The sequence below is a fragment of the Haliotis asinina genome, chromosome 11 (assembly GCF_037392515.1).
Source record: "Haliotis asinina isolate JCU_RB_2024 chromosome 11, JCU_Hal_asi_v2, whole genome shotgun sequence".
In the NCBI taxonomy this organism is placed as follows: Eukaryota; Metazoa; Mollusca; class Gastropoda; order Lepetellida; family Haliotidae; genus Haliotis; species Haliotis asinina.
In genome coordinates, this window is record NC_090290.1 from 18,667,180 (window position 1) to 18,694,806 (window position 27,627).

The following is a 27,627-nucleotide window of genomic DNA, read 5'->3' on the forward strand; positions in this document are numbered from 1 at the left end:
AGAAAAATAAAAGCTGCTAGTTTGACTTCACTATGATTGATTACAGCGATCCTAAGTTGGTCATGAGAGACTTTGGATCTTAGCTTTATGGTTGACAAGGGTAAGATCAGTTAATGGAAGAGCTAACAGCTTGTAATGTCAAAATAAGACTGGGATTTTAGAGTCTAATGATAGGCGTAGGCTAAGATGGGTCAGTTGAATGGCACCCTGTGTTAAACCCAAGTTTTGACATATTGCCTGTTAAATTATTGCGTTATTTGGAGGGGAGAGGAAGCGAGATGTTTACAATGTACACATACATGCTGCAGACAATCCTAGAAACAGAACTGGCAGCAAATCTAGATTTAGCAAAGGGACACAACTCAAGGGATGTTGTGACGACTGGGCCACATGAACAACAGTGACTCAGGGCGTTGAATGGTTGCATGTGGTTTGAAAACCTGCAGTTCCCAGAAGTGAACTATGTCAAAAAAGTTGAGAAGTAGTAAATATAATAATTCTGTGAGTTAGGGCTAAGTATGGTACAAATGCTAACTTTAAACACACAGGAGATTATAATCCGAAAAAGCAATAATGATCAGGTTGCAGGTAAATAGTTTCCAATAACATAATGCTGAGCTACATCTCATAATTATCATTTTGATACAAATCACTATCAGAAATGATAAAAAAGTGAGTGGTGTGTATAGTTTTACATTGCTTTTAGCAATATTCCAGCAACATCACGCAGGGGGACACCAGAAATCGGCTTCACACATTCTACCCATGTTGGGAATCGCACCTGGGTCTTGGTGTGACAAACAAATGCCCTGACAGTAACGCTATGCCAAAGAAATATTTTGTGATTTTCACAATCACCACTAACACCATAAATAAACAGAAATTCTGTAGATGCTGCAAGCCAAACATTTCACTAGTCTCTTTATGAACACAGAATTGACTAAATGCACAATATCTGATTAAAAGTAGGGATTAAAAGTGCAAAAATTCACTGTCTTTCAACATATTATTTATCTTTAATGTTCATTGTTTCCTGAATTCAATATCATAGCTATATGGGGTTATAGTTCACAAGTCAGGACTCGAATCAGTTTAAAAGCCTGAACTTACATTATGTACATTAACAACATGTACACTTTAAATCACACAACCAATTACGAGTCAGTTGTAGCACAAGGATAAACTTCATGATAAATGCATATGACAAAATTGTTATATTTACAATCATAAAGAATGGATTTCTGGTTTTAAGGAAATGTAAATACATGGGACTGTTTTCATCCAGTCAGATTATGCATACAAAACAATCCTTACATTATGATCCCATAGAAGATTGAACTTCTAATCTGGACATGATAACCAAAGGCATTCCAGAACAGGTGATTCACAAGAAAAGCAAGATTAGCAAAGGGAAGATAACTCTGATCCAAATATCTCCCTTTAGTAGAATTGCAAAGAAAGACTTTTCTGACAAGACGTGCGATTACTTTTCAGTTTTCATTGCTGCCATCTGACATTCGAGATACTCAAGTATGTCCATGGGTGTATCAGTGAACTGTGAAAATCCAACAATGTTCTACATAGAATGCTTCAAAGTAAGCATCACCTAGGCAAAAACAGTCAGTGTGCTTAAGAGCATCAATTTCTGCACTTCGGATATGATGACATGTGTCCCCCAAATCAGTGAGTCTGACAACCCAATCTTATTAGTCACGTCTTAAGACAAGCATGGGTTGCCGAAAAACCAATCCTAGCCCTGATCCGTACTAGAATACTTCCTGTAAACCCAACAAAGTGGGTACAATGTTCTCATCATTGTGGACATAACGATGAGCCAGTTGTGACTCAGGCTCCATGCATACTTGTGTGCATCCTAGTACTGTGAGGAGTTGTGACAGAGGGCAGCAATGGTGAGCTCTGTAACCCAGATATCATTTTGAGGAATTTGTACAGAAATATGTCTAAATAAAGAAAGAATCTGAATAAAAAATATTATTCTATTTAGGTTCCGCAGGGACAAAGTATATGCAAGTACTTTCAAGACATTCTTGGTGTTTGTCTTCTTTGCAATGACAGGTCTTGCAAAGCAACTGAGGAATAGAATCGTCCTGAGACTGGCTCTTTCTTGAGTCATCTGTGACCATGCAATTTAGACAGGTTTAAACAAGACTCATGCAAATCCATGTTACAATCCATGGATTTAAAACAATCCACAGATATCCACCTTACCATGGCTAGGAATTCAGTGGATCATTAGGACAGTATCAGACTGGTCATTATCTATGAAGCAAAAATAGCTTTAAGGTAAATAGTATTCTTCAATCAGATCTTCTTCCCAAACTGAGGATTGTGGCAATATCATTGGAAATATCACATCATCCAATATACATCCAAATTATAATTCATATCAACTGAAAGTCAATCATGACAGCAGCCAGCAGAAGAAACGGGCAGTGGTTGATCTCTGGGTTTCAGTTGACTGTGCCGTCATTGGCTGAAGGGGCCTGGGTTGAACACTGATTGGTTGAGTCTTCACAAGATGTTTGCTGTGTGTTCTGATTGGTTGGAGAAGCACTAGCTTCAGCCAGTTGTGGGGCTGGATTACTGACTGGTTCCGCCACCTCACTGTATGGGGGAGGTTTGGGCATATTGTTAGTGCCGGCTGCGAGATCCTGAGCATTTAAGGCCATTGGTGGTGAGTGACTACCTGTGAGTAGAAGAAAATGGAGCGAAATATCACTGAGCTGCTATGCATTCATCATAAAGAATTCATCAAATCAGTCACTCATGCAGTAAGCCTTATAGTCCATATTTCAGTCAATTAGAGCTTCTGAATCTGATTCTAATCAAGTGACGCACTATATGAACTGTGAAGGAACTCTGGGTATAGGAGAGTTGTGGGTAAATGCTTGGATTGTTTGATGCCACACTTTACCATATTCCAGCTGTATGGCGGCAGTCTGTAAATATTCGAGTCTGTATCGGACAATCCAGTGATCGACAGCACACGCATCAGTCTACTCAAATGGGATACAATAGCAAGTTTCGACCTGCATGACCACCTGATATCGTCAGTCGTCTCTTATGACGACCATGTGTTTCTGAGGACTAAGTCTAACCCAAATACTCACAGACCACAGTGCAAGATACTACGCAACAGAATACCATTTACACTTCATTCAGACAGGACAGAGACTCAGAGGTCAAGAGTTATCTTCTGATATTTTAACAATTTTTTGATATAACGCAGCCAAGAATCACTGGCAATGACTACATACAATCTTTCCATTGCATCAAAGTTTTGGTCTTGACACACTGACTGCCTATCACAAGTATGTTTGTATTATTCTGGCAGAATTTGCCACTATCAGTTATCTCATAGCTACATCAGTGATATTTTAAAACAAGGTTCACACATTTGCAAAAATAGGCACAAATCACAAAGGTTTCCTGTTGGTAACAAAGAACGCCTGTTTTGCCAAAATGTGAAGATTGCTTTAAAATACCACTGATACAGCTTTGCGACACCTTGTTGTGGCCAATTCTGCCAGAATTAATATAATATGAGTATACTCATGATAGTCAGTCAGTGTGTTAAGATTGTCGAACTGTTGAACATACCTGCATAGTTGGCAGCTATGACTGAATATTGAGGTGGAAGGTCAGCTTTGGTTTCAGGGTACATCCCTGGATGTGAGGACACCTGCACCAAAAGAAAACTTTCTTGAATACCTGCACAAAGCATCATAGTAACTTCAGTTAGTAAAGAGGCCTATATCTGAAGAATTAGACTCATGCTAGCACCCAAGGTTGGATGGATGGTTTGTTGTTTGACACCTCTCTCAGCAATATTCCAGCAATATGATGGCAGTCTGTAAATAACTCTCAGGATAAGACAATCCCGTGATCAACATCATGTGCATAATCTATAAAACTGGGACACAATGACTTGCATCGGCAGGTCAGTGAGTCTGACCACCAGAACCTGTTAGTAGCATAGGTTTCTGAGTGAGTGAGTTTAGTAAATGTGGTTTTGGTAATGCACTCGAGAAAGCACCTAAAGTTAGTATATTTCTAATTATCACTGAGAATATTTTTTTTACCTGTGTCGCGAAAGGACTTTTGTAAGAGTTGGGGAATAGACAAGTGTTCTAATCAGAAAACATGCCTTCTGAACAGATATCAAATTTACAGAACAGATATCGTCCTAATGTGTTAATTTTATCAAATGTAAAGGAACACTATGCATTCTGATGGTGTACTTTAGAGTGAGTGAGTGAGTTTAGTCTTACGCCACACTCAGCAATATTCCAGCTATATGGCGGCGGTCTGTGAGTCTGGACCAGACTGTCTAGTGATCAAAAGCATGACCATGGATCTACGCAATTGGGAACTGATAACATGTATGTCAACCAAATCTGCGAGCCTGACCACCCGATCCTGTTAGTCTTACGTGAAGCATAGTCACTTTTTGTAGCAAGCATGGGTTGATGAAGGCCTATTCTAAACTGGATCTTCATGGGTCCATGGGTTTCTGAAGACAAGCTTATTACCTGTATGTATTAACTTTCAGACAAGTAATGTAGACATGTAAACTTAAGATTGTGATAGCCGTAGTCCTGTGATACATATTTGTTGGATGCTGGTGGACAGTATGAGAAAATTTTGAATCTGATGATGTTCCACAGCATGTAAAAACTTGCCAAAGTGAGTAGAATCTTGAACTTGACGAGTTATTAAAGTTAAACAGTAGCATTGGAATGATTCACTAAATATGAATGAATGATCTTCGGAAGATTGATTGTCTTGACCATGGTATAAACTTATAAAGAGGCTTATTATGAAAGTTACATCTCCTAGTCTAGTGATGGTACCCAGGCTACAATTAAAACAAACAAGAGGTATTTCCCCTAGACTTGTGACTGCACACATGGCAAGAATTAAAACAAATGAGAGTTATCTCCCATATACTGGTGACAGCATACCTCTCAAGAATTAAAACAAATGAGAATGATCTATCCTAGGTTTTCCACTACAGATAATCAATGCCAGTTTCGTTTGCCAAATGTGTCCCATTCAGGTGGGGTTTACAATTACAACTGATTATGAGTCTGCATATTACGAGCCACAACCAACACAACAAAACAGTATGTCTAAGGGAGATAACTCCGCAATAAAATAAGCATGGCCACACCTCTGAGTAGGGCGGAGGTAGAAACGAGATCTCTGGAGGTTCAGATGCAGCAGGGCCGACGTAGGCTAAGTATGACTGAGAGGTTCTGTTGCCACTGCTGCTGTTGCGTATGTGATTGGTCCGTCTTGTGGTAATTGGCGCTCGCTGTCGCTGCTGGTGAAGTGTTGCCATGCGACGGCGGCGGTAGTAGCCACACCCACCAAAACAGGACATCATGATGAAGATGATGACGAACCTATATCAAGAATGAAAATATATACAGAAAATGGCAATTTGGCTCTCATGGCTACATGGTCAACAGTCTACAGTCTCCTGTCCATTTGAGTCAAAATCTAACCTATGAATTGCACTCTAACTCAAAAACAAATAATTGTAAATGACTCAAACTAACACCAAAGTAAATAGGAAAAAACTCACCAACTCTGCAACTCTGTTATAATTTTTGTCAACAAAACATAAAAGTTGCTTAACAAACCATCATTATTTTCATTTGATACTCCAAGATTTGTGACAAGGGCGTAGCAACAGCTCATGTTACAACCAGGTAAGCGAGAGGCATGTGCGTGACTTTGTGTGGTAGCGTCTAGGTGCCTGACTCTGAGGGTGTGGGTTCTAGAATTTGTACTTTACTAAGAAAGTGTAATCCCAAATATAACACATGTAACAGAAAAGGGCTTCACACATCATGTGTAATCCGACCCTTGACTCTGGCAAAACATTTTATCCACTAGGCTGCCCCTACGCAATTTTTAGCAATATTCAAATATCGTGGCAGGGGAAAGCAGGGACAATCCAGTGATTGACATCATGAGCATCTATCTACACAATTTATGATGATGTGTCACACTGTCAACCAAGCCTGTGAGTCAGATTCTTTTTTTTCCATATCTTATGATACAAGCAAACATGCAGAAAATGGTCATAATAATAAAAAATAAAAAAAAGTTCAGCTGGTTGATACATTCTAGTTATAGTCAGGATTATAAGTAATAAATGTAAAGTTGACCAATATTGAAAAAACACTGACTCAATTCCTGCTGAAATGTTTCTTGACAATATCCTTTTTCAAATATTCTAACGTTGGTCTAAAGCCATGCATGCTGCATCTATAGACAAACTGTTTGACAACTACAATGATTCAATGACAGGATTGTTGTTCTTTCCTTTTAATTCCCAATAATAACATAATGACTGTATTTGTAAATTGTAGTTATATTGTACTGAGTTCAGCCATGACTACCAGTAATTAATTCTGCTATTTGCTTCTTGCGACAAGAATGGGCTGCTGAAGATCTAACCAGTAACTTCATGGGTCGAAAATCATGATTTTTTAATCGCCAATTACACAGGTACATGTTCAAAACTGCTGGAGAAGAGGTTACAATAGATTCTAACTGGACTTAAGTAAATACTGGATAGTGACTGGTCAAATTAAAGTCATGCAGAGGTTTATAATCATGTTATATACCTCTGATTTTTCAAGTGTATATTTTTTTTGAAAATCTTAATAATGTAGTAGAGAATGTATATAACAAAATGCTTCATGTTCAGCTTTAAATCAAATTTTGACCTATTATAATCTCATTAAAAACATATGTTTTTCCAAAACAGTATGTCTATCTCCTAATTGAAACCCTGCTCAAGGCAAAAAAACAAGAAGTTGTCATCAAGAACATTGTATGCTTCATTTTTGGTGTCTAAGGGCTCCATTGTTGTCATACTGGTTGTTTATGTCTTCATTTAAACAGGATACAAAAGCCATAAACACAGCATGCACAAAACCAAGAATTATTTAATGAGGTATTTAAAAAAAAAGAAAAGAAGAAATTATAAATTGTAAATTTTCTTTGTATTTCCTCACCATCAGTCAGACTTGACATTTTGTGACACAAAAGTTGCTATCCTAGGAGCTGTGCTATTACCAAACATGACTTTGAGAGGGGCAATTCATGTATCAAGGAGGTTGCATACAAAATCTTAAAATGTCACGAAATTGCTAAATTTAATATAATTTTGTAGAAAATGTGTCCCTAATCTAATATATCCCAAAGTAATAAAAATAGCAAGTCACCACAGCTTTTGTTTGACAAGTGGTGCACCCTGTGGCGCCATCTGCAAAAGGTAATATGTCAATAAAAGTGCTCTTAAATGTAAATTGTTTACTTTCATTATTCTGTATATATATTTCTTGAAGATATTTCAGCATTGATATGGAATAATACAAGAAAATCAATATTCTAGGCAGCATGTAGGATTTGACACATTAAGTAACTTCAAAAATAACCCACGAATATATAAAAAAAATATTGATTAATCAACGAAAAAGAGATTTTATTTATAATGTATTGCTTTGTAGCGAATGCACTCCTACTGTCACATCACGTCACATACATCATGAGCATAAACCATGGTATCCAACCTCTTTAAGAAGAATTATTTGCCATTTTAAAACTATTCAGTAAGTCCATCTGAAATGTTAAAATTGTTTTTTCTTACCAGAAGTACCACATATTCCAAATATGGAGTTTGTATGATCTGCGGAAATTGTCTTGAGCATCTCGGTCGTAGCAACAGGACTTGACATTAGAACAGCAAGCGTAGGGGGAAAAACAGCTGAAAGAGATTACAGTCAATGAGAATGATTTTATTATGTCTTTTTAGCAATGTGCAAGCAATATCATGGCGGGAGACACCAGAAATGGAATTCAAACATTGTACCCTTGTGGGGATTTGAACCTGGGCCTTCGGCATGATAAGTGAACGATTTAACCTCCAGGTTTCCCCACCACCCCTGGACACAGGAAGAGTTTAAAAGCTTATCACTTCTTGTTTGTTGTTTAAAATTGCACTCAACACTACTTCATCTGTTGGGTGGCTTCTAAATAAACGAGTCTGGACCAAACAGTCCAGTGATCAACAGCATGAGCATTTGGAATTGTCACTTTGTGACCATGGGTATATGGTGCTGATAGACCACGATCATAATCACTCAGTCTGTGATCCTGGCATAACTAGGAAAGACAACTCTGCATTGCCACTTATTTACACTTACTCTATTTGTTTGAAATCCTTGTCAGCAGGTGACACTTTTCTTACTGTCTCAGTAAAGCCATCAGAGTGAGTGAGTTTAGTTTTAAGTCGCTTTTAGAAATATTCCAGCAATATCACGATGGGGGACACCAGAAAATGGTTTTCACACATTGTACCCATGTGGGGATTCAACCCGGGTCTTCGGCGTGGCAAGCGAACGCCTTAACCACTAGACTATGCCACCGCTCTAAAGCCATTAGAAGAATGTAGAGATTTACCCTCTAACCATGAGTGAGTGAGTGAGTGAGCGAGCGAGCGAGCGCTTGTGAGTTAGCACCGCACTTGTCAATATTCCAGCTATATGGCAGTCTTAATAATCTGGTCTGGACCAGAGAATCCAGTGATCAACAGCATGATCATCGTCCTATGCAATCACCATACACTGATATGTGTCAACCAAGGCAGCAATCCTGACCCTCTGATTCAGTTAGACACCTCTTAGTAGTTCTACAAGTACAGGTTACTCATGATAGGTTACCCGCATCTTCATTGGTTTAAATCTGAATGGGGTGACATCTTGAGCTCCTTGAAGCAGTTGGAGTATGTTCAAGTGACTTTCTAATAAGTATTATCTATGAACTGAGAAATATGTGACTTAAAATAATATGGTGCTTGGTCTCATATGTTTGATAGTTTTTGAAAACATTCACAAGTAAATGTGATCTGGCAAATACATGTTGATGTACACATAGTTGTTGATGCAATGTCTTATTTTCAAAACAATAATTCGTCACATGAATTAATAAAACTAGTTAATACCTAATGATTTCTTTTTATCTGGGTACATACCATTATTATCAAGGGTACAGGTAATACGCCTCATGCAACCGACAATTAAGTGCGGTGCTTTAAGCAGTCTGACTTATGGGAGGTCTGTATTATGGGAAGATATCTCATCTTTGTGCATGTCAAGTCAGAAAGCCTCTTTAGTGACAAGGGGGAATGTACAATTTTCCTGATGAATTTACAACATGTTTGTTTAACCAGACTTCATGTTCTCAGAACAGGAACACATCAAACTTGCCCCATACATCCTTGTTAAAAAAAAAGTGAATATTCATTTGGGCAAACAAAGAACACAGTTCTAGAGTACTAGGCTAACAATATTCACTACAATGGATTTAAAGTGTCGTAGGATTCTTGATACAAGTTGTTTCATCAAAGTTACAACATTCACAGTCTTCAAAAGCTTTCATTACGTCTTATGGTAGAAATAATGCTGTCACTTCCATCCACCAATGACAAAAAAAAAAAATATCTAATTCTTTCATGTAACAGTATTTATGACATATCTTATGTCCCTTTTCCAGGTGAACAGTTGACTTGCCTGTGCATGTGTTTCTGATGGGAGCCATTGTCGCTGAATCCACTTACACTTTAAAATTTTCCATAGTTATTGCTTAATAGCAATGCAACATATTCTTATGACATAATCAGAATTATACAATGGACTCCTTAAAAAAAATGTCATTGTTGATGAATATATATGAATACCACACAACAAATACCACTGGATATTCATTTACCAAACAACATGAATATAATACTTACTGGATTCCATTCCCACAGTCTTCAGCTAAAGCCTGGAACAAAAGAAAAGAAATCAATAAAAAAAACCAGACAAATGGATAAGATGACAAATCTAAAAACAAAATGACAGGTCTATAAATGCAACGAAGAAACGTATATTTTCTTCAGTTAAATAAAGTCCTGGTATTTCAACACTCACATGGATAAACGGAAACATTGCTGTGTTCAACGATCACAAGCTTGGATTGATGCTTATAATCCTTTACCTGGATGCTGAAGAGTGTTGGCACGGCAGTGCAACGCCCATATCACTAATCACTAATCAAGCATCTTCTCCTCACCTATGATTACGGACTACTTGAGATCAATAAGTCACCAGCTCACACGTCACCGAGCCTCATCCCATTAAGGTAACACTCCTATCAGCAGATGAAACTTTCAACTGTAAAATTAACGGTGAATACTTTTTGGTGCTAACCAGTACCACTTGGTCAGAGTGTGTGACCTTGACATACTTTCAAGCAAGTGTGCACTATTTCAGCCATAACGTGACAGGAGGAATACCAGAAATCGGTTGTACATATTGTACCATTGTGGGGAATTGTACCCCGGTCTTTGGTGTGATAAGAAGACACTCTCACCACTACAACCAAGTAGTGGGAAGAAAACTTACAGGGGGATTGCCAAAATTTTGAGCTTGTGATAGACTGCATTCAGGGATTCAAAGAAACATATCACCCGACGCCTGGGACTAGTCAGTTTTCATTTTGGGCAATGAAATATTGGCATCTTGCTTGTGCCTGGGCTACAGGATAATTTCTCCTTACCGTTTCAACTGCAATTTCACTTGGATGTGATTTCATGTCTGCTCAAAATGTAGCTATTAAACTTAACAATGATAATAAAGTAAGGAAGGTTACCTTTCTTAGCTATTTATCACTTCTAAAAAAAAACAGTCCACAGAGCATTAATATAAAATATCATATTGTTTTATGTCTTTCATAATTACATCGTCATGATTATGTCATAATAATCAGGGTAAATGGAAAATTAAGTCAGGACAGTTACCTTCTTTAAGTCACTTGCTCTGTGCCAAGTGGCTTTTAAAAATAATTTTGAACCGCTGCGCATTGTTTAAGTTGCTGGGTTTTTAACACATCTTCCTGAGGTCAATCACAAACTTGCCAGTAAAAACCCCTTCCAGAAAATGCAAAAACCCATCCCCAGAAATTGTTCATTAGAAATAATCATAAAATGTAATGAATGAATTTAAGAGGAATGTCGTATACATCTTGTATTGACCTGATGCTACAAGAACGCCTGAAACGTCCTGAGCACTAGGCTTTACACATTGTTCCCATGTGGGGAATCAAACCCAGGTCTTCAGTATGATAGGTGGATGCTTTAACCACTGAGCTACTCCACTGCCCCTTTAGCTTGGGATGTTGATAAGCACACACATGGTGGACAAATGAGCAAGACTCAAATAGAAATGATTGCAACAAGGATGATCACGCCACACCCTTAATGTGCTCTGTTGTATATGTGACATATATTCCTGCTGACTTGTATCCATAATCTACTACACACATGACTCAAACACTGACGCGTACCGTAACTGGATATCTGATATTGGTAACTCAGTGGGATAAGTTCCATTCCTCCCAAATAATATTCAGTAACCATGGCAACACAGCTGCATACATTGGAATCTGGGACCGATTCATTTGTCTGGATTACATATTGTTTATTTATTAAATAGACCAACAGCCAACACTAAAAGTACTTTGTACAATCACATTTTCACAAGAGCACATGGCCTACATTTTGCCTACCACCAACCACCAACTCATGATGAGTTACCTCCCTTTGTTGTCAAAGATAACCAACAACTTGAAGAGTTTTTTTTAATTTATTTATACTCAATATATTATTTATATTTTCACTGGAAAAAGTCTGCAGAAGCAAAACGATTTGACAAACAAGCAAGTAATCTGCCATTAATAAGACGGCAGACTGCCACCCTGTTAAATGACATGCACTGATGTGCGTTTACAGAATTATTTAATCAGCCATAGTAAACAGAAGTAATGAAGATGTTAATTTAACAGACTGATATCAGCTTCGTCTGGATTACAAAGCTTTGTTCTCATAGCAACTTGTCAGGACTGTTATTTTTGTAATTGAGAGAGTCCAGATTGTGACACAAACTTTCATGATAAATTAAGAACAGTTTTGCTGGGACTCTGAGAGTAGTCAGGATTAAGGAGGAAACCGGATTACACAGGGTCCAGATTTGACAGGTTCCACTGTATACCTAATTGACTGAGACTTTCCTGACCATGAAATCACTTAATAGATGCTATAGTTTGATGTTTCAAGCATTGCCAATTAGCAAGTAGTATACACATTACTTATGTCTGATTTTGAATTGCACAAGGAATAGTTGTAATGATGTGTGCATAGAGCTCAGGCCATAAATCAGTTGATGTTTTGTTTAACGCCACACTCAGCAATATTCCAGCTATGTGGTGGTGGTCTGTAAACAATCCTAATCGAGCCTGAACAAGACAATCCAGTGATCAACTGCATAAGCATCGATCTGTGCAACTGGGAACCGATGACATGTGTCAACCAAGTCAGCGAGCCTGACCACCCAATCCCGATAGTTGCCTCTTTCAGAACATAGTTGTCTTTGTCACTACTGAGTCTAACAAAACCTTAAGGGAGGTCGTGTGAGGTAACCATTGAGATTGACCAATCAGAACACTGCTTATCAAAACATGAAAAAGGACATTTACACATATCATTGAACTTTTTATCTTGAAAAAGTTCGTAAACGAACGATTCCGAATGCTATTTAGTGTATGCTTGCTTCCAGGTGATGCACACGGCGCACATTACAACCATGATAACAGTGAGTAAACAGTCGCTCAAAATAGTGTTTTGGGCAATATTTAAGGATGTCATCTTGTGGAAATATTAGCTTATGGTAACCATGGTAACAGAAACCCCAAAGCGTATATACTGCAGGCCAAATAACTGTGTTATATGCAGATTTTTGTTTGTGGAGATTTGTGTCAGTGACCTGAATATTTTGCAAGTCCCTCCCATCCCTAAGTAGTAGACGTCTGATTGGTTAAATCTGTTTAACCATCTTGTGTTTGATTGGACAGTCATAAGTTGCTCAAAGATTACCTGACGCGACCCTCTCATACTAGGGTTTGTTAGACTCAGTTGTAAAGTAACAAATAACTCTGAGACTAAGTTTACTTAGACTGCACTACACTGCAACTTTAATTTGGCTGGTGCAAGTATTTTTTATCTTTGGTCGCATCTGGTGACAGTAGGCTAACATTTCTCAAATTGAGGCCAGCTGGGGGTCAATGCTGGTGTGATAAACAGATTGTCAATTTGATAAATGTTTGATGTCATGCTTGTCAAGCCAAGCAATCATATCTCCCCTATCTGAAAGATGAGGTTGAACAGTTATCCTAAGGGTCAATGCATCTGTGATAAGATGCACTGTCCATTCTGATGACAGAATGGTAAACCATAAACTAATACAAAATAAAAATGTTATATATCCATAAAATACCCTCATCTATTGTATAAACAACTCATTTTCACCTCTTTCCTCATATGTTGTCCAAACACCACATGCATTGATATATATATCACCCCCAACTTCCAATGTATCACTTGCTAGATAATGACATTAGAACCTCCTTGTTGCTAAAATCTCCTTTCATTGCTATATCACCCCTTTCATTGTTACGATATCACCCCTTTCATTGTTACGATATCACCCCTTTCATTGCTATGATAACACCCCTTTCAAATCGTCACTAACACAAAAATAAAGAAGTTGTGTATTCGTAAAATAGTCCTCATCCTGTTTGCATATTCAGTGACCACATCTGACTTCATTTCACTGCTGTAATCACGTCCATCCTTGGATTTGAACCTTAAAACCATATCACATCCAGGAAGAAATGCCAAAAGAGAGTCAGAAGTCTTTCTTCTTTTCCAAAAGGCATTCTCCTGTTCTCTTCATCTGGTTACTGCCTTGGTAAGATGATGTATGGTTAGCATGTACCCACGTTTCACCAATCCACATGATTTCATGTAGTTTTCTTTTCCATCTTACTTATCTTCTTCAGATACTGAGCTATCATCGCTATGATAACCCTTTCAAAGCTATGATGACATCCCTTTCATTGCTACATCACCCCTTTCATTGCTACATCACCCCTTTCATTACTACATCACCCATTTCATTACTATGACATCTCCCCTTTCATTGCCATGACATCATCCGTCATTGCTATATCACCCTTTCATTGCTATAACACCCCTTTCATTGCTATATCACCCCTTTCATTGTTATAACACCCCTTTTATGGTTCTGATATCACCCTTTCCTTGCAATAACACCCCTTTCATTGCTGATATCAGCCTTTCATCGCTATGATATCACCCCTTTCATCGCTATGATTTCACCCCTTTCATTGCTATGATATCACCCCTTTCATTGCTATGATATCACCTATTTCACAGCGTGTCAAGTTTGGGTTGCTTAGTCTCTGGTAGCGGTATTGATATTTAAACAATAACTTTGAGACATGGATATCATGGTCATCTTGAAGTGTCATCATCTTGCTGGAAGATATATCTTCATTCCACTTGTGTAGATGCCAGATTACATCCCTTACTACTCATCTATCAAAATCATCCCGTTTCTCTTTCTTAGCATGTTCTGAGACGTTCCCCGACCCACCAAGGTTTCAATGTCAGACTGTATCATTGTCAAGGGAGATATTGCATTGTTCTTTAAACCTTGAAAGCATGAAGTATATGTTTCATCAAGCAATTCAGAGACACAATTTTTTTGTCTCTTGGCGTCTTTCTTGAAAAACACTGCGACAATGTCGATAGCTCCCTTGTGAAAATGTTATTGTTGTCAGAAACGTTATGTGATAGCTTCTTAAGTAAAATCTGTAAAAGCTGACATTAGTTTCAAAATTCAACACCCAGTTAGGTCATCAGATATCATTATTAAGTGAGCCAAGTTGGATACCTTTTGTTGTTTAAATGTAACTTGCAAAAAAATGTGTTTCAAAAGTAAGTTTGACGTACTATATCATGACACAATAACAGCTACTATGTCCCTTACACTCGTGACACTGGATATTTTTGTCTTCAAAACTACCAAGTTTCAAGAATGAAGTCGGATGATAACAGAATCTCTGACGTTCGTTTGAGATCTGATAGGTTCATTCACTGTATCAACATAAGCTAATTCTTGTTTATCCAGAGCAATAAAAAAAAACATGTCCCTTTTAGGAAGCATCTTGTTTCAAAATACAACTGTCAGTACGTCAGAAACGTGCTAAGAAGGTCTGCGTGAGTTTCTGATCCATGGAGGAGCTTGACCCATGCAGTGTCATTTGACCATAAACAAACTGGGTTTAAGAGGAACATCACAAACAGTGTAGTCCCCTAAAAACATACACAATTTGGCAAAAGTGACCCACACTCTTAATGATATTAGTTTCCTCTGAGATTTTTGTAGCAGAAATTATTTTGAAACATTTTTGGGGAAAAGCCAGCATGTTGATGGTACAATCTGTCAGCTATCGGTGAAAGACGAAATATTTTTCTTTTTTCTGTATTTCACACTTTAATGTGATTGCGCAATGACAACTGACTGAGTTTGGTTCTATGCCGCTTTTAGCAATATTCCTGCAACATCCTGGCGGGGGACACCTGTACATGGGCTTCACACATTGTACCCATGTGGGGATTCGAACACAGGTCTTCTACATGACGAGCCAACACTTCAACCAGTGGGCTATCCCATCCCTGCACCATGATTACTACTACTGGTATATGTAGATGTTCAATTTTAGCTCCATGCAGCAATAACACTAGCACGATTCACTCATACATTCAAGGTGTATCCATTCCAAATTCAAAGTATTTTTCGAGAAATATTCATGATCTTGTTGAAAAATATTTTTACTTGAATTGGAATGGAATATGAGATAACTGTTAACATGTTTACAGTTCATTCTAAAATTCATGATTATTTCACATAGGGAAAAATTATAAATCATGTTTTCTTGTTTTACTTTGAAATATTGTTATCACGTTCATAGTATTCAGAATATGCAAAACATAAATTATACAAGAATAATGCTTCATTTTTCATATTTTACCCTTTTTATTAGAAATTTAATTAAATTGCATCACTAATGTTATGAAATTTGTAAGTTCATTTTGAAAAGAAATAATCCAAAGATGATAATAATTTAATGTACCCATATATTAAACTATATAGTTTTCAAAACATGACAAATCAGTTTTGAAGTTTTATGTTTACTGCTTAAAAGAGGCAGACAAGCCCAAATATTCCTTTCATTTCTGATTTGCAAACGTAAAATAACATGTAGCAAAAAAATCAAAACGAGAACATGAACTCTGTTATGCGTACATGAAGCTCTACTACCAAATATAAATGCACTACAATAATAGTGAGTGAGTGAGTTAATATTTAATGTCACATCGGCACTGCGATAATAGTACAAATTCCAGGCATAAAGAGATAAATCAGTTTCACTTAAATACGGGTCATGGCATTGTTATGGCATGGGCACTGCTATTAACTGTTATTGTATACAGTGTAGCCTTGAGACCTTCGTTGTGGGACAGGACTATCCACAAAACTTTCAGGAGTCAGACTGCCAGACATGTTCACTAGTAATGGAAACTGGCTGAAATCTCACAACTGATCATTGTTTCATTGTAACATTTTCAAAGTAAAATTACTGAAAAAAATTGGTCAGAATCATTTTTCAGATTTTCCAATCCAGACTGTTATTGCAGGTAAGTATAACATGATGCAACTTAATACTTTAAGTGATGACTAATGTATCATGAATATGAACCTCCAGGAGTCTTTAAGAAATATTCAGTCACAACATTTTCAGATAGCAAAGTGAGTTTTCTAAGAAATAAACATGTTTCAACTTCTAAGACATGTTCCATGGTCAAGTGTTTCAAACACTAAAACAGGAGGTCCAAACTGTTTGTGTTTGATTGTGAGAAAATGTGATTGATTGCTTGGTTGTTTGGTCACTGTGACCAATGTTTGATTATTTCAATTAACAGGAACACCGTTAATGTTAACACCCATCCAAGGACTCTCCATCACCAACCCTGCTAACTTCAACTGGCCCTACTACAACATATCATACAGACTGGGCCTTAATATGCTCTTCAAGAAAAGTAGGGGAACCTGAACTTTGAAGTCTGGTAGAAAGAAAACCTATTGAGATACGTTACAATAACATTCATCTTGTGTATGCAGCATCATTTCACGTTATCACAACATGCAAACACAATGTACGAGAAGGACAGACACAATGTGGGAGCTTCCTACATGTGTGTAAGGAGTCATTATGAATCTGACGTTTTTCAGGCAGGTCGATAAATCACTGTAGACCATTTTTTTCCGATAATTTTCTTGCATCTGTGCATGGTCAGGGTTTTCAGGGTCAAATCATACACTACTGAATGTAAATTGTAAGCCTGAAATTTTCATGTCATGCTCCAGTCACCTAACAAGGAGGATAACTGACCGAACAGCTTTGATTTGAATGAAATCCACGTGGTGATGCATTCTCAAAACATCCATTATTATTATGTATCAACATTGATTCAATCCCACATATCTCCCAATTTCGACAATCACACATTGAAAGTGCAGTTCCCCTACTTTTTTTTTAAGAGTATATAAACGTTGTGCTTCTAGTTACACACTGACCCTTGAATTTTGGAGTCCATCCTACTTCAGGTGGTGTGAAAACATCAAGCTTTCAGATACCATTGGTTTTTTTTCCTGACATGAACTTACATTGGTCATTCTGACTGAGAAAGTCCTCCTCATGGCTACAAGTTTGATTGAATAAACAATTACACATTGATAAATGTGTTATTAGTTTCTACTTTATTTTAAAAAACTGATAAAAACATCTTATATGTCTTAACTGAACTAACAACTACTCTCTGAGTCTGAAATTCACATATATTACAGAAACAAAAAAAGTTCACAGTGAACTCCACCCCACCCTCCCGAAAAAAGAAAATACAATGAAAAGGAGCATTGAGACTTTCTTAATTTTCAGACTGAAGCTGTGGAAATCTAAACTTGCCACATAGTTTAGACTCTTCTAGGCTTTCCCGGATATATTTGCTTCAGGGTCTGTATGACAAGCTAAGTCTTACCAACCTCCCCTAAATTTTAAAAAGGTGCAAATGGAACCACAACTTTACTTTTATATTCAGCCTCACTTTGACTATACTTCCCATTACACTTTGATCAGCAAGTAACACAGCCACATGTTCAATATATTGTGAAACACTACAACACCAGCAGATTCTGGCTTGTTTCCACATGACTGGAGTACTCATGTTACTCTTGCTCCAGGCCTGCACATTAAGTACACAAGTGTAAAGTAATTCTGTCATAAAAGCATTAGCAGATAAGTGGACAGTATGGATGTCTTTTAAAGAGACAACTTGTCCTCATATATTCACAAATTATCACTTGAACTCGAATAACCATAAAAATAAATGCTGAATAACCTTGTGGAAGTCTAGTCTGTCCCTAGTGAAAATGGTGCCAAAATTGGCGCCGAGATATTGATGCCTGTATATGTTGGTATGGCAATGTTTACCATTATCCCATCACATGTAAGGAATCCATTATCACTACAGAAATACGAATCTCCATAAACAAATATGGGGCACTTCACAGAAGCACATCTGCCAACTATCATTATCTAATGTAGACACAACCTTAAGGCTGATGGGGGTCAAGGGCTAAATAGGGTGTTACCAACGCTATCTGATAAACAACAAATTTGATAAAAACAGCTGGAATAAAATTAAAAAAGGTCTCATGTGAGTCTAAATCTGCAGAAAATCTAGACTTACTGCACTTCCAGTAGACTAAAACTAGTCTCTGAATATATATAGTTTTGATTATAGTCAAATGCCAATTTTCTTTTCAATGGAAATGCTAAAAAACTATCTTATTCAGAATTCCTAAACTACCAAAAGGCACAAGTTCACCATCAGACCTATCTTTGTGACTAGCTTGGTGAATAAATACTGAAGTTCTTTAAAGTTCTGTTTTTGATATGATGACATCCTCACAGCTACAGTCAAAGTCATGTTTTCAAGGAAACCGCAAAAAATACAATCTATATTGGGGTCTATTACTATCAAATGGCACATCTATGGATCATGCTAAACATATGTACCAAGTTTGATGAAGCTAGCATGTATAGTTCATGAGATCTGCTCTAAACAATATGACATTCTCCTAGTCACATATTAAGTCATGTTTCCATGGAAACAGCAAACAATAAATTTCATATCTGGTCTAATTCGCAAAAGACACATCTAGGGATCATGACTGACGTGTACCAAGTTTGGTTAAACTAAAATCACAAATAGTTCAGAAGATTGTGCTTTGGATGGAACCTGTTTCTACATCCCCCGCAACTTCCTTGTTGCCGGCCGGGGCTAATTCACATCTTTTGAGTTTTTCTCACCAGGCTAGAAAGTTTAGTATGTAATCTACAATCATACCATATTTATTCAATACTGTATGATGTTCAATGAGTAACACTTTTTTTGGCATAATGCAGGATGCAATTTATTTATAGACATTAAGGATGGAATATTTCAAATGAAGCAATACCTGGTCAAATATACTGTGCAAATATAACATGTTATTAACAAGTGTCATGCCCTTGTTATATCCGATTATCCATGTCAGTAACTCAGTAACTGGTCTGTAAATAATCAATCCTGTACCAACAATCTAGTGATTAACAGCATGAGCATCGATCTGCGCAACTGGGAACTGATGAAATATGCTGTTAAAGCATATTCCCGCAAAACTCACAGCTGGGCACACAAGACCTGGGCTTCACACATTGCATCCATCTAGGGAATCAAATCCAGGTGTTCAGTGTGACAAGAGAGTGCTTTAACCGATAGGTTTTCCCAGCGCCCTTCTGATTTCAGGCAGTAACCATGGAAACATGAGTAGCATGGCCAGTAGTGCTTAACATTGTCATGGCAACAAAAAACTTACTATTAGACTTTCCCAAGTCTTTAGTGAGTTTTCCTTTAAAACCGCCTTTAGCAATTCCCAGCCATATCATGGCCATGGAGACAAGAAATGGGCTTCTCACACTGTACCAATGTGAGTAATCAAAACCCAAGGATTTAGGCATGACAAGGAAACTCGTTAAACACTAGGCTATACTAGTGCAACCCCCCTTCCCCCTGTGAGTTTTAACATGAAAATGTTTTCAGATACTACAGTGAGCAAGTGAGTGAGTTTTACTTGAAGCCACTTTTAGCAATATTCCATCATGTTGGAAGATACCAGAAAATTGGGTTTCACACATTGTATCGCGGAGAATTGAACCCTGGTTCCTGACATGACAAGCAAATGCTTTAACCATTAGGCTACCTCACTGCTCCCAAACCGCTACCCTGCTACACACTATGTTGGGAATTGAGCCTTAAATGAGTGTGACAGGCATACACTGCTTTCAACAATATTCCAGCAATACATCACGGTGGGGAACACCAGAAATGGGCTTGACACATTGTGTCCATGTAGGGAAACAAACCCAGGTGGTCAGCATGATGAGCGAACACACTGACCATTAGACTGTAATTACCCCTAGTAGTGAGTGAGTGAGTTAAAATCTTACATCGCATCGGCAATATTACAGCCATATAGCGATGAAAACAAGGTGATCAATCTAAAATATCCGTCGACAAAGGACAGTAAAACTAACTAGATTATCACAGACATGTTGATGTTAAAACTAGATGAAATGTAAAATATTTTAACTAGAGAGGACGAGGCAGGTTATAGTTCGCCAACAACTGAAGGTAGATCACCATACTAGGGACCATAATTTACCCCTAGTAATTCAGTTGAACCAACTATTTATCATTCAAGTGCGTAGTGACCCACAGGAGTGAGTCTGATTTAACAATGGTTAGACAGTAAATCTGTCATGGCCAGTCACTCTCACTCTAGAAGTAACTACAAAATAATGTAGGTCAGTCATTTCCCAGTTTGACAAAACCCATGGTGCCGAAAACCATTCATAAGCATTCTAAAGTCTGAAGAGCAAAACCATCTGATGAGCAGGCCACAGAATTTAGGATATGCTTGTCATTTAGTATCATTCAGCAATATTCCAGAAGTATTCCCCACCCCAAACTACTGCCCAAATATAATCGACCCTGACCTCTCTGACCTTCTTCCATCAGACATAGAATCTCTAAAATGACCTGGAAGAGTTTAAATGATCCCCCAAACCAGCCATGGTGACAATCCACCATGTCCTTTTGACCCCTGGTATCTGTTCACTGGACCACTAGTGAATTTATGACCCAACTTTTCCTAATGCAGCAGTAATAGGAATGTAACCATGGTTACCTAATCTGTTATTCAACATTTAAACAACAGGGTAGGACTGCTCTGTGCTTAACTAGCAATACAGTTGATACTTGATGTGGAAAGGATTAAACTTTCTCACAGGCAAGTCTTATCAGAATGGCTGACAGTGCTTGTTCCTCTCTACTCTTCATCTTATGTAATCTACTTTATTAACAAGGGCGTTATCCATCACATAACCTTTCATCTGCTCTCTTGCAGAGACAAAAAGATCAGTAATGAAATATAGTCATGATGGGAAGAATCATGAATCATTACATACATTATGTGATCACTAATATCTTGCATAAACTATTGTGATAACATAAGGCTATCATACAAATGGATGATATAAAAACATACTTCTATGGGGTAGTCTAGCAGTTAAAACATTCGCCTGTCACACTTAAGACCAAGGTTGGGGGTAATGTACGAGCGAGTTTACTTTTACACCACTTTTAGCAATATTCCAGCAGTATCATGGCAGGGGGCTCCAGAAATGTACTTCACACATTGTACCCAATAGAACCAGGACTTCAGCCTGACGAGTGAACACCTTACCCACTTGGCTAACCTCATCACCCTATTCTTGTGATGGATTCCTTTTACAATCTATCCCTTCGTGTAGAAGTAGTTATCCAATTCAATCAACTCTTATTTCCTTGCAATGGCTTCTTACAAATTATAACCGAATAATTTGGATGCACATTTGATGATGGACATGTGGCCTACATTGTGTATGAAATAAAGAATTCATTATCCATAGAACTCCATGTCCTGATGACATCCAACTAATAAACACCCATGAAGATTCAACAACGATTCTGTGTCACAGTCCCTGAACCACATTATTTTCCCTACTGCCAAGCCCTCTCTGCAATGTAGTCTGTCTCACAGTCCCTGAACCACATTATTTTCCCTACTGCCAAGCCCTCTCTGCAATGTAGTCTGTCTCACAGTCCCTGAACCACATTATTTTCCCTACTGCCAAGCCCTCTCTGCAATGTAGTCTGTCTCACAGTCCCTGAACCACATTATTTTCCCTACTGCCAAGCCCTCTCTGCAATGTAGTCTGTCTCACAGTCCCTGAACCACATTATTTTCCTTACTGGCAAGCCCTCTCTGCAATGTAGTGTCTCACAGTCCCTGAACCACATTACTTTCCCTTCTGCTCAACCTTCTCTGCATTGGAAAAAATAGAAAAAGCAAGTCTAGATTTTAACCAGATTCTGAATCAACCTTCTCAATGAAGTTTCATTTTTTAATTTATAAACTTATTTGGTTCTGTCAAACCAATACATACAATAACTAGTGTTAGTCTGCTAAATGTATTTGAAGCACCCTGAACCACTGCCAGGTCTGTGAGTGAGTGAGTTTAGTTTTACGCCGCACTCAGCAATATTCCAGCTATATGCGGCAGTCTGTAAATAATCGAGTCTGGACCAGACAATCCAGTGATCAACAGCATGAGCATCGATCTGCGCAATTGGGAACCGATGACATGTGCCAACCAAGTCAGCGAGCCTGACCACCTGATCCCGTTAGTCGCCTCTTACGACAAGCTGAGTCGCCTTTTATGGCAAGCATGGGTTGCTGAAGGCCTATTCTACCCCGGGACCTTCACGGGGCCCCAGGTCTGTGACAAGGTGAAGCTGACAACCTCTTCAATCAGTGAGTGAGTTTAGTTTTATGCTGCATTTAGCAATATTCCAGCTATATGGCAGTTGTCTGTAAATAATATAAATCTGGACCAGACAATCCAGTGATCAACAACATGAGCATAGATTTGCACAATTGGGAAACAATGACATGCGTCAACCAAGTCAGCAAACCTGACCACCGGATCCAGTTAGTCACCTTTTTTATTACAAACATGAGTTCCTGAAGATACATTCTAACCCAGACCTTCACAAGTCGACAACCTCTTCAAAGAAATCATAACAAAGACTCTCTAGGTCATTCTTGATTTCACCATTCTCTTCCCACATTGGTTTCTTGTCATATCTTCCTACATCACCTCTGTTCTAATACGACCCTTTCATGGTGCGAGTGTTCAAGACTCGTGATTGGAGGAAATCAGATTTAGTAGTGCAATCAGCGACCTTGTTTCAAAAGTGATAGTTCGAAAGATCTCAGTAATTTCCGGATGCATTGTGAAAACTAAAACCTCTTCCCGAGCACGATACTCAAATGTTTCTTCTAGACAGAACTCAGTCATGTCATTTTTGTTTCTCCACATAGATTCAACTTGACAAATGCAAGCAAAGTCGATGTAACATGTGTTCTGATTGGACAGAAAAGAGGGAGATAAATCTGCTGCCGTTTATTGCCGCTAGGGGATCTTATGAGAACTGCGAAATATGGTCGTATTAGAACAGAGGTTTGTAGGAAGATATGACAAGTAACCTCTGTGGGAAGAGAATTTGAATTCACCTGATCCGGAGATTTCGGGTTTAGATTTAAGAGCATGAAACCAAAGACTAATAGTAAATAAGATTAACTCCACATGAGCAGTCATGCAGCTGTTCACTCGCCCAGTTTGGTTGGTTGGTTATGTAACACCACACTCAGCAATATTTGAGATACATGGTGACAATCTGTAAACAAGGGAATCTTAACAACACAAACCAGTGATCAATAGCACAAGATTTGGTCTACACAAATGGGATACAATGACATGTCTCAAGCAAATCAACAAGTCTGACCATCAACCCCTGTTAATTACATTTAACAAGAATACATTACTGAAAATAAATTCTAACCCAGATCCTTACATGTTCAGTCACACAGAAAGACATTAGTAATTCCCTGTAAATATAACAAATCCTTCTCATTATTTCAAACTGATCTAGCCCTATCTGACTGGCAATCCCCTGTCACCTGCTGATCTTGTCTTCTATCTTGAACTATGGTTATTCATGACAATTATTGATACAAGGATACAAGTCCTCCAACACATTTACCGTCATTGGCAAGAACTTAAAAATTGTTTCATTGCCACTATCTACTACAACTACTGGTTTGGATATTTGCACTATAAGCAATCGGTAACTTAAGTTGAATAGGTGACATTTGTTCAGTGCCAGTGAACAATGGCCGACATGCAGAGAGGTTGTTCAGAGGGTAAGCCATTGACTTGTATTGACTTTCTTATCGCAAATTATTGCAATATTGATTCATACATTGCAATAAGTACAATCATTTATCGCATGTTTTCTTTCATGTGTTATTTATTATAAAAAAATAACTTGAGTGAGTGGGTTTTATGCCACTTTTAAGAACATTCCAGTAACATCATGGCAGGGGGACACCAGAAATGGGCTTAAAAAATTATACACAAGCTCAAATGACATGTAGATTTTTGTAAGTCTAAAATGGGCACATAACTAAGACATTTCTGCGCATATCTGGACAACTTCAAACCTGTCCTCCATTTATTTACATACTGTATAACTTCATTTGATGTATTATTAATTAAAGCATGCCAGATATAAATATTTGTGTGTTTCTTCTTCAATTTATCTATGTACTCTGCAATACTTTTGCATCAATATATCGATTACTAATGCAATGTGTCGTCTGACTAGTAGCATTTGAGGTTGATAATCCAGAACAAGCTGGCAGCGCTCAATATTGCTCCAAACAGGAATGATTAAATGACCGAAAATGTAAATATTTAAATATCTTGTCTAATTCAAACAGGATTATCAAGCACCTTAGAAACAGTGTCACTGGGTTTACACTTGTGCAGAACCGAAAATGAATTTTAAGCCCACGTGGCTAAATGGTATTAAAGATAATAAGATCACCATATCAGTAGAAACACAAAATCAAACCCATTTTTATATGATGACAAACCAGCTTAAACCAGACTACCCTAAGCATGCTTTAAACAGGATTTAACCACCCCCACCATTGTTTAAAATACTTCATGAGAAAGGCTACTTCCCCCAAAAAAATTTATGCAATAAAATCCCGCAGAAAATCTAATTTCAAACCAAGTATTCATAATATTTAATATTTTATCATGTGCTATGAGACAAAGAGATAACAGCAAGACAACTCTTGCTCTTGCGTAAATGGCATGACTAAACATTGGCCAATCAGCTGCAGATACTTGCATCAACTGCTAAAGTTAATGACCGTTTTGAATACCAAACAAACCTAGCACAGCTTGTCTGAACCAGCTGAGATTGATTCATCATTAGTGACTCAAGGATTTACAAACTGCCCCCTAAAATAGAGTGTGTCATCATGACTGCCTTACAAAGTGTAAATCCCTGAGTATATACGATATGAATACTGATAAATATCACACATCACAGCCACACCTGCATACTGGCTCGTGATGACCACATACAGCATAACTGGCAATATGTTCACTAGCAGCAAGCTGTTGCTTGTTAACTGTACAATGCGTGTACTCTACACAGTCACAGTTGCATATAATAGATGACAAGATTGATTTTGTGAGATGTTAGCTGAGATGGCGGTATTTATTCCGTCATACTTGTCACAGTGTTGGCATAAAGCCCATGAATACAAGACCACCCATCAAAATCACAAGTGTCCGATACATTCATCAAAATTAATTTCAGGTGTTGGGGATACCTAGGACAAACATTTAGGTTTATTCTTTTTTTTTTTTGAAAAAATTAAAAGAATTCTGGTCATTCCTGCAGCTGCTTTTATGGACAGTGGTAGGTTGGCATCAGTTAACCCTAACCCTGATTTAGGTCACAGCTAATTCACTTTCATAATATTCTAATTCCATAATTAATAAAAGGACATGATTTGAATAACTAATTGGATGGAATTTTCAAAAGGCCAGTGAAAAAAAGTTTTTTGGTCTCAGGATTTAAGACATTTCTTACATATGTATAATCGGAAATGCATTTCTTGCAGGACAAAATGCTGACCAAATATGCTAACCTAGATCTCTTAACTCATTGCTTCATTGTAAAATGTCTTTAAATTAAGTTTGCCCAAGTGGCTCTGCTAAAGGATCTACTTCTCCTTTTTCGTCTCTTCAATTAGGCTAAATAAAAATGTTTCTCTGGCATTGGGATGTCACTTTTATTTGTGCAAACAAAGAAAAAATTTGACTTGGCCGCATCCCAATTACCCATTTGTCCACTATAAGAATGACTGAATCTACAACTCATTAACACATACTAAACTTGCCAAGCTGTATTTCTGAAAGAAGAATATAATAAAAATGTCTTCCTCCCTCATCACTTCCTTTCTATCTAAAATTAAAAAAAACCCAAAAAACCCCATCCTACCACCCTCGTCACTTTTGAAAAAAAATGTGCACGAGAAACATTTGTTTTTATGTAGCCTTACATAAATGTATACATAAATTTATTTTATGAATTACATTAATCCAGCCAGTCAAAGTAGATTAATCAGACTGCAGTGTTCAAGTGGAGCTGGACAAGGCGGAACCAATTTTGCATTACACAGACACTAGATCACAGATCATGGCTGGTGTTAATGTGGCTTTAACCATATTTACGGTTAATTGTGGTTTTCATTCTCAGTACAGTGATCCTGCAATAATTGCTCTTACTAAGGATAATATTTGTTATCACAATATCTTAAATCATGTTGTTTACACCTTAAGCTTGATGAACCTTGCCAACCCTAGTCAATGCAAGACTAATCAGTAGCTGACCGATTGATCCCTGAAATATTAATACCCACACCCTTCAACACTTCGTATTGAAAGCAACTGTTACCATAGTAACTGATTCAGTCTTTCCATAACTGTTGCAAACTATCTGTTAGTTACTGAAATTAGAAAAAGTGCTACAGTAAGTATCTTGACTGTTACATAGAGTAAAAACATTTCAAATGAAATAGTCATTGATGTTTGCTATTCACAATAGAATGCTTGGCACAAAGCTCTCTAGTGCTTCCTTCCAGCCCATTTGCAACTTGCTAAACATGTATTGATAGTTTACATTTGAATCAAGAGAGTTAAAATCACATCCGCAATCTTTCTGTCATATCATGAGTACAACTTAGAAATTTAAGATAAACATGGTTAAATTATTTTTTAAAAAGTTGCCAAAGGGCAGTAAAACTAGAATATTACAGAAAAGAAATTAAAACTAGTAATAGTATCTATCTCTAAAACTTTATTTCTATTTTAACAAAATATATAAACAGATTATAAACTGCCAGCATCTGAATGTAGATCACCCTTCTAGAGACCGTGAGAACTTCTGTAATTTTGGTACCTGCATGGACCCTAGCTGAATTTACAAAT

General features: G+C 37.6%; 1 protein-coding gene across 1 annotated transcript in view; it reads right to left on the reverse strand.

Annotated features, from left to right (window-relative positions):
* Positions 1-461: 461 nt before the first annotated feature.
* LOC137255986 (uncharacterized) overlaps positions 462-27,627 on the reverse strand; it is a 29,391-nt gene continuing 2,225 nt past the window's right edge. Inside the window, exons 2-6 of the mRNA XM_067793623.1 lie at positions 9,836-9,867; positions 7,691-7,807; positions 5,195-5,429; positions 3,622-3,703; positions 462-2,707 (exon numbers count right to left, since the gene is read on the reverse strand). Of these exons, the coding sequence (XP_067649724.1) occupies positions 2,472-2,707; positions 3,622-3,703; positions 5,195-5,429; positions 7,691-7,807; positions 9,836-9,867 (702 nt within the window). The 3' untranslated portion in view covers positions 462-2,471. The remainder of the gene's footprint in view (positions 2,708-3,621; positions 3,704-5,194; positions 5,430-7,690; positions 7,808-9,835; positions 9,868-27,627) is intronic.